General features: G+C 40.1%; 1 protein-coding gene across 5 annotated transcripts in view; it reads right to left on the bottom strand.

Moving 5' to 3' along the window:
- Window positions 1-9,296, bottom strand: part of DIP2B (DIP2 acetate--CoA ligase B (putative)) — a 209,428-nt gene that overhangs the window by 93,623 nt on the left and 106,509 nt on the right. For all 5 annotated transcript variants that reach the window (XM_019662250.1, XM_019662252.1, XM_019662251.1 and 2 more), the window contains exon 2: window positions 6,456-6,527. In XM_019662250.1, coding sequence (XP_019517795.1) covers window positions 6,456-6,527 — 72 coding nt within the window. The remainder of the gene's footprint in view (window positions 1-6,455; window positions 6,528-9,296) is intronic.

Raw genomic sequence — 9,296 nt, 5'->3', positions numbered from 1 at the left:
GAGGGCAGTGTCACTGGCCCTCATATGTGGGATCCGAACCAGGGCCCTCTGGCGTCCCAAGCCAGCTCTTAACCAACGTGCCACTCAGCCGGCCCCATAAACTCTTTTCTATTAAAGCTAGTTGGAATTATCAGTTACTTGTATCCAAAGTGGTATCTTAAAGATTAGGCCACAGGATCAGCCCAGGGGAGTTGCCTCCCTTACACAAAACCTTCCATTTTCCTACAACTCCAAGAGTTGCCAAAAGTGACTAATTTACAGAGGAGTTAGAATATGTGTGGTTTGAAAATTCAATTCTTCAGCCATGCCAAAAGAAGAGTTAATTTCTGGCTCCTTTTCCCCGCAAGACTGCTAATTGAGGCATGTGGGAAGCTTTATCCAGGCTCTAGTAGCTTCCAACTACTGAAAGATGTTCTGTGGGCTATTCTTTTCAAAGAGCATATGGCCCAGAATGAAGAGATGTGAACCTACCATACTTTCATTCCTCCCATGACTCTCATATTGAGAGTATCTTGAGGCCCTGAATATGATTTTTAACCGTTATCAAGATGGGAATTTTTTATATACGTAGCATGACCTTAAGTACCAGATAAAGCTTGCTTTTTGTTTAACTAAAGAAACAACAATCAGTTCCAAAGTTGGGGGGTTTAAGTGATTTTCAAGGGTAATTTTGACTGAAAAAAATCAGATTTTTGTCATACAGTGACTTTAGAATCTAATCCCTGTGATGCTAGTGAGTTACATTACACTTATTATTAACCAAAATTGTCCTTGCTCAATTCCCACTAATTTCTAAGTATTTTCTTCAATCTTGGGTTCTCATCCGTATTTCCCCATTCTCCCTATTACACTGTTAATTTTTTTTCTGAAGTCCTATTTTAAAGGTTTATGTAACATTTGAGAAAGGAAATCTAAAATATACATAAATATGCAACCCAAGATAACTCAACTCCAAATCAATTCCATACAGAAAATCATTCACTAAATGCTTAAACAATATACATTTTTAGATAAGCATGTGCACATCATTGTTTTAGTAATACAGTGTTGCAGGTAGTGTTAATTTTTTATTTTAAAAGAGATTAGTAGGGCCGGCCGAGTGGCACGTTGGTTAAGAGTTGGCTTGGGACGCCAGCTCTGAGTAACAGAGCCCGGGTTATTCCACATGCGGGCCAGTGATGCTGCGCCCTCTACAGCTAAGATGGTGAACAACAGCTCGACCTGGAGCTGGGCTGCCGTGAGTCGCGGGCAACAGCGTAGGCTGCAGTGGAGCTGCAGTGAGCTACCATGAGTGGCCGGCAGCCGGCATGAGCTGCCAAGAGCCACTGGGAATGGCCGTCCAGTGGCCGGCGACTGATCTGCCTCACCTGGGAAGACTGCAATGATAATACCAACGTGGGCCAATGAAGCAACGTCCTCCACAACTAGACTGAAGGAAAGGACAGTAACTTGTCTGTTCCCCTTCCCCGATTCCCCAACGCTGTTCCCCTCCCCCAGTTCCCCAATAAAATTAAAAAAAAAAAGAGAGAGAGAGAGAGATTAGGGGAGGATGTTACTTTTATACACTACACTCAAGTAGCCACCCTCACAATAAAGTGAGTGAATAAAATCTACAGCTGGAGTGAATGAAATCTAACAAGGTAATGGAAAGTTTGGAAGAGGTTGAATCTCTCTATAAGTAAGGAGTAGGAAACTCCTACCAAAGGTGGTAAAACTGGCTTTCATTTAATTTAATTATATCAGGCAATATAATTCAGTAGGTTTAAAAATTTCATTCCAATGCCATTTAAAACAATCAAACCAAATGCCTTCTTCAAAATCTACAAAGATAGATAGGGTACATAGGCCAAGGGGTAATCTCTTCTTTTACTACAGAACCTATGGAATATAGACTATCCAGCACTACAACTAATCCCTTTTGGGGGAAGACATGAATAGATTCAAGAACAAAGGTGGGCAAAAAAAGTAATAAACATGAATTGAGAGAATTTACCACTAAGAAACAGTCACTAAAATACATAACTACTATAGGATATACTGAACTGAGAGGAAGGATGAGTATCAAAGGAATAGTGAATAAAGAAATATTAACTACCATTAACTACATAAAATAATAATTGATAATTGAAGGGGTATATAAACAAGGTGGTACAAAAATGTAAGATGCGCAGTGATGGTAGTCAACACTAAAGCATTTTTAAAGTCCTTGTGTTTTTCTGGAGAAGAATTAGATGTCTAATAATTCTAGGCAGTTTAGATTTTTTTTTTAAAGCCTTAGGATAAAAACTCTACAGGGACAGAGAGAGTTACTCATGATAAAAGGAACAATTCACAAAGAAGACAGAATAATTCTTAATTTATGTATACCTAGCAACATAGCTTTAAAACCTATAAAGCAAAACTTGACAGAGCTACAGGGAAAACTGACAAACCCTCAGTAACGGTACAGATTTTTCAACACATTCTATCAGAATTGATAACTCAGACAGTCAAAAAGTTAGCAAGAATAGAAAAGATCTGAACACCACAATTAATTACTTTGAATCAATGGACTAGAACCATCTACTCAACAAATAAAACACAAATAGATGAGTTATAGGAATTTGCCAAATGCTAGCCTAGGCATGTCTTAACAAATAACAAAGACTTCATTTTGTACAGGCATGTTCTCTGACCACAGTAAAATTAAGAAACACTTATCTTAGGAAAGACGACAGAAATGTAAGCATCCAACTCAGAAAACTTCGAAAAAGTACTAAACAGTAAACAAAAAGAATACAATAAAGAAAAAATATATAGGAGGTGAAAATGATAAATCAGAAAATAAAGACACGCTAAAAAAAAAAAAGTCAACAAAATCAAAACCCTGTTCTTTGAAAAGACAAACTTCTAAGAAGACTGATCGAGAGAAAAAAAAGAGAAGAGATACAAGTAAACAATATAAACAAAGCAAAGGCTTTAAAAATAAAGAGAATAGTGTGAATAACAGAAATAATAAATTTAAAAACTTGAACAAAAGACAATTTCCTAGAAACATTAAACTTACTGAAACTGGCTCTTGAAGAAACAGAAAACGGATAGAACCTGGTGCTAGACAAGAGAAGGGATGCAGGAGATGCTGAGGATGACTCTTGAGTCTCTAACTTGTTGGGTTTATGTATGTGAGTTCTATTTACCCAAACAGAGGAAACTAGAAGAGAAGCATTGGAGCAGGCTGGATGTTGTTTTAGGTGGCTTTTTGTTTATTTTTTGTTTAATGTGTGTGTATACGTGTAGGAAGGGGTTGGTGCTAGTGGTAGGGGTGGTGTGCACAAGTCATAAATGTAATGGCTATGTCTGGATGTGTTGAAATGGAAGCTCCTTTAAGATATATAAATAGAGGTGTTAAGTATGCAGTTGGATCTATGGATCAGGAGCTCAGGAGAGATCTGGGTTGAAGATACATATTTGGGAGTTACCTGTATTTAAATGATAATTAAAGCCACAGTTATGGCTGAAATATACTCTAGGCAAACAGAGTGCTGGTTCTCAGAGTGTGTTGGTCCCTGCATCAGCAACCTCAGCATCACCTGGGAACTTGATAGAAATGCAAATTCTCTGGCCCACCTTCAACCTACTGAACCAGAAACCCCAGAGAATGGGGTCCTGCAATCTGTATAGCAACAAGCCCTCCAGTGATTCTGAGGCAGGTGAGCTAAAATTTGAGAACCACTGATAAGGAGTGAGATGTCAAGAGGGCTTGGAGCCTTGCCTTGAGAATCCCAACACTCAACAGAAGACGACGAGCTTGCAAGGATGACTAGGAGCAACCAGGGAGAGGGGAATAAGAAAATTAGGTGTTTCACAAGAAGTGTTTCAAGAGGTAGAGTGTCAGATACTACTGAGGTACCCTTACAATATTTCCAGAAAGGGTTGGAATGCATTGAGGAGTGAGCAGGAGCTGAGAACACAGAGTAAGTGTAAACAGGTCTGAGCCATTTGATTATAAAGGGAAGATAGGAAGGGTGGAGATGGAAGAGGCTGACAAGGGAGGATTTTTTTAAAACAGAGCGGTGATGAGCATGATTACCTGCTGAGGGAAGAATCTGGTTCCGAGGGAGGGAGAGAGTGACTGCACCAGAGCCGTGGGACACTGACAGCGACGGCATCCCAAGGGGACAGTGCACTGTCTGCCTCAGCAGGGGAAGCATTTTACTCCCGACAGTGTCCAGAGCTGCTATCCATGTGACAATAAAGCAGACCAACTCATTGTTGGTGTTATTATTACTTTTTAAATTTCTATAGATCTGGCACACCTTACTGCCCACACTGAGGGTGGCCTACACCCACTGCCCTATCTTTGGTGTCACTGGGTGATAGTACAAGGTTTCTGAAAAGGAAGAAGGGGATGGGGCTTAAAGTACAGGTGGAAGGACTGTCCTTGGATAGATCACTGTTTGAACCAAAAGGAAGAAGGTAAACAAGATGGGCACAGGTATGGCAAGTGTGAAGTCTCGTAGCAGAAAGCTGCAGGAACTACCACCCAATGGCTTCCATTTCCCCCACGAGGTCATCGGCAAGACCATCCCTTCTGTAAGATGGCTATGTCACATTCTCTCTTTTTTTTTTTTTAAGATTTTTTTTTATTGGGGAATTGGGGGGATGGGAACAGCGCTGGGGAATTGGGGGAAGGGGAACAGACAAGTTGCTGTCGTTTTGTTCTTCAGTCTAGTTGTGGAGGACGTTGCTTCACTGGCCCAAGTTGGCACCATCACTGTGCTCTTCCCGGGTGAGACACATCAGTTGCCAGCTTCTGGACGGCCGCTCACGCTGGTTGCTGGCTACACACGGTAGCTCATGGCAACCCACTGCAGCAAGGGCTACAGCCTACGCCGTCGCTCACAGCAGCCCAGCTCCAGGTCGAGCTGTTGTTCAGCATCTTAGCTGTAGAGGGCAGTGTCACTGGCCCTCATATGTGGGATCCGAACCGGGGCCCTCTGGCGTCCCAAGCCAGCTCCCAACCAGCGCGCCACTCGGCTGGCCCCATGTCACATTCTCTTGACCAACTGCAATTAAACATCTGATGTGGCAAATCATACTCACTAAGCAACTTTCTGCTTGTGATTTGGCTCCCCATGGGGCAAGAATGTGATCACCACACCGACTTGAGTATGTCTCAATGGTTTCTCACAGTAAAGTGATAAAATGGTTTTTGAACATGATTTGGTTTCTACGTAGCCTGACTACAGGTAATAGATCATGGTTCTTTTTATGGTTACATTTCTTACGGAGTTATTTTTCCAGCATCTGATTGCTTCTGACTTAAGTAAATCTCCCGGCCTCAGCAGCACGGGCCAGAGCCACAACTAAGCAGCCAGTCAGAGCACTGCCCTTCTCTGCCATGTCTTGCTCAGCAAAGCTGGCTTTCATTAGCTGTCATTGGCCCAATTTCTACCTCTTCTCTCTCAATTCATTTCTATATTCATCTGTTCATTAAGATATTTTAAACTGGCTGTCACTGCATTGACCTATTAATTTTTGTAGGGAGGAATTTCCAAGAATAATGCAGGCAATAAAACAAAGACCTCTGTGAAATACGTTGGTATACCACCATTATTCATTTATTTATTCCATTATTTATCCAACAAATATTTACAGACTATATACCCTGTGCAAGACTTGGTATTAGAACTGTGGGGGATACAAAGTCCTCAAGGTATTTATAATCCAGAAATAAAAGCCATTAGCTTCACAAAGAACAGGCTTATGGAAATGGACTGTGATTACAGGGGGGAAATTAGAAATAAAGAAAAAATTCCTTATAGAAAAAGTGATTAAGGCAGAAAAAGGCTATCAAACGCAATCCTGGAATCTGAGTAACTTTAAAAATATGATGACTTAAGAGACAAACAGCCTTGTCTGGTTATAGGCACCCCTCTGGAATTAAGCACAAAAGTGACTCAGGACTTTCTGATATGTAAAGAACATGCCAGTTTCTCTACAGAAGGAATAAATCAGGCTGTGAATTCATTTAAAAGTTTACTTAGGGGTCTTGACCCCAAGTCCTCAGGGACTCTAGCCCTTGAGTTGCCTTGCAGTACTGAATCTGTTCTGCCTTCTAATCTTTGCTCCCCTCGCTCCTCTCCACCACAGTCCATGCTCAGGCATAAATAAGATGCAGTTTTTACATGACCTGGAATTTTCGGCCACTGAATCATGTCAGCTATGCATAGACACACTACCGCCCAAGCTCTGCGTAAATGATTTGATGACCTTGGGCATTTTAAAAGTGCCTAGCATGCAACCGATGCTCAGTTAAGATTCATTTCCTCCTTTCTTTCCTTCCGTTTTTCTTCTCTCCCCTGGTGAGGAAGGGAGGAAAAAAACAGGAACCAACAAAAGACAGATCTCCTTGTCAAACAGCATTTTTTGATGCAAAAACACTGAAAAGGTTTCAACCACTTCTTGTTGCCTACCTTGTGTCTGTGGGATGTAAGGAGACAGGAGTTTTGACCTTTTCTTTTCATATCCCTTCTGTGTGATGTCCCCTAAAATAGCAAGAAACAGAAATAGGTTATGCATTCTTCTTACACTGTGGTTGTTCACTGTAAAAAATAAAATTAATTATAGAGTGTTACAGAATTACCACATAGATAGCAGGACAAAAATGTATAGTTCTTTGCCAGGGATTTTGCTGTGTGTGATTTCCCACAGGCTTGGAGCTGACTTCTTGTGGAAAATGGTAGGGCTTGTCCCTACCCCAATCTAGCACAGCAATATGCTGCATACTATGTCAGGGGTTCCCGAGTTCCAAGGCGTCCCTCGTTTCCTTGGTATTTAAGATATATCAAACTGGAATGCTGCAAGGCTGACAGACAAATGATCTCTCCAAAGTTTCCATTTGATCAAATGAATGCAGTTCAGTTATATTGCTACATAGATCCACATAAAATCAAAAGTCATAGTTAAGGAGAGAACTCAAGGTTCAGGCACTGGGATGGGATATTTGAAAGGCCCTTCTGCACCTAGTACCTGTGTGGGAACCCGGGGCTGAACTCCCACAACCTCTCCCCTCGGTTACGGTCTGTATTATTTATATACCTGTATGTCTTTTTCACAAGGTTAAATAAAAAAGTATACATGATGCACACAGAAAGTACAATAAATGCAATAAAAATAAACTAATTACTATTACTAGAGGAGGAAATGTGTGGTTGAAGTATCAAGAGATGTGCTAGTTACTAAAAAACGGGTAGCAACTGGATAGGTAGAGGGCAGGATCAAAAGGAACAGGAAACGCAGGAGAAAAAGGCCATTCAAGGGAGACTGAGTAATTCAAAGCTGGGGGAATAAATATATGTGGTGAGGTGAAATGAGAGAGCATTGTTGTCCAAAAAATAATTTTTTTAGTCAGAGGAAGCTATTTAAAAGTTGAAATTTAGTATGCATAAAAAGTAATTTATAAATTCAAATTTACAATATTTACTTATTAGTCAATTTGCAGGGGGCTGGGAGGACATATTTTCATGGACACAGGGATTTGAAATCAAGAGTGATGAATGTCAGTTGCTGTTGGCCTCAGCAACTGATCGATGGAGTGGATGGTGGACAGGTAGCAGGGCTCACTGGCAGGCTTCAGCAGGAGATTAATCGCAGAGTGCAGCAAGTTCACTCTTTCTGAGGAGAATGGGGCACAGGGTAGAAGCCAGAGAGATTAGCTGTTGCCCCAATGCTACTACAGTGATCTGGGCAAGTTAGTAGTAGTTTAAATTAAAGATAGTGGTAAAAGGGATGGAAAGAAGTGAATGGATTAAGAGAGACATTAGGGAGGAAAACTGGGCAGGGTTTGATGACTGGTGGAATATAAGGTGGAGAAGTTTTCTCTGGCTTGAGCACCCAGGCAGATGGTGGTGATATTCTCTGACAGAAATACAGCAAGACGTGCCACGTCAGTGTGTTGAAGTAAATGAGCGCTGAGCTTAGGAAAGGCCTATGAGACATACAAGAGAAGATGTCCAGTTAACAGCTGGATAGATGGATCTAGAACTCAGGAAAGAGATATAGATTTGGAGTCATCAGGAAATAGTTGAAAAGTAAATTGATACAATCTCTCTGTAGTAATTTGGCAATTTCTATGAAAATTTTGATTCAGCAACTACATTTCTAGGAATTTATTCAATGATAGTATTCACACAGCTGCACAAAAATCAATATAAGAATGTTCCCTGACCCATTCTTTGTAATGAAAAAACTGGAAGGACTCTAGATGCTTAACTTACATTATAGACCATCTGTATCAGCGGCTTTCAGCAGGAGTGATTTTTGCTCCCTAGGGGACAACTCAGAATGTCTGGAGACATTTATGTCACAACTGGAAGAAGGGGTGTTACTGGCATCTAGGAGACAGAAGCCAGGGATGCTGCTAAGCATCCTGCAATGCACTGGACAGTCCCATAACCAAGAACCATCCAGTACAAAATGTCAATAGTGTTGAGAATGAGACACCCTAATCTACATAACATGCAGGTATCCCAAATGCCTTGGCACATGAAGATGTCTAAAATATGTTAAGGGTAAAAGGCAAGTTGCAGAACAGCAGGTATAATAGGTCTAATTTTGTAAAAAAGAAAAATAGTAATAGATATATTTGTGTATGTATAGAAAATACACACACACACATATACACTAAATTAATGTTTATCCTTGGGGGACAGGATTATGGGGAATTTTCAATTGTTCTATATACTTTAATAGAGGTTGATTTAAAAAGAAGCCTGAACGATTTGTATAATCCCAAAAATATATGTTTAAGAATGAATGGCTCTGTACATATGTATTTGTTAACAAGATAGGATGGTCACGGTATGTAACAGGAAAAAAGGCAAGATACTAAACAGTCTATACAGTATATTCAATTTTTAGAACAACTATTTTTACACACGGATGCATAGGGAAAAAAAATCTGGATTTTTATACACCAATATATTAACAGTGGTTAAGTTATGGCTTGCAAGATTATCAGTTGGTTTTAGTTTTTTTTCCTTTTTGCTTGCCTGTATTTTCTAATTTTTCTACAATGAACATCCATTATTTCAAGAAACAATAAATATTTTAAAACTGCAATCATGACTACTTATTAGGCTAAACAAATTTAATCACAATAGCCCTTCATCTCTGTTTCTCTAGTGAAATAAGAGAAACCCACAATGCATTTTTTTGAAATAAAAAACAAACCTTGTCAAATTAGCAAACTACATCCATCTGTTCATTAAGATATTTTAAATTGCCTGTTACTGCATTGGCCTACTAGTTTTATA

Source organism: Hipposideros armiger, unplaced genomic scaffold (genome assembly GCF_001890085.2).
Source record: "Hipposideros armiger isolate ML-2016 unplaced genomic scaffold, ASM189008v1 scaffold_371, whole genome shotgun sequence".
NCBI lineage: Eukaryota > Metazoa > Chordata > Mammalia > Chiroptera > Hipposideridae > Hipposideros > Hipposideros armiger.
Note: the sequence above shows the minus strand (reverse complement) of the source record. Positions and strands in the feature narration are given on the sequence as shown.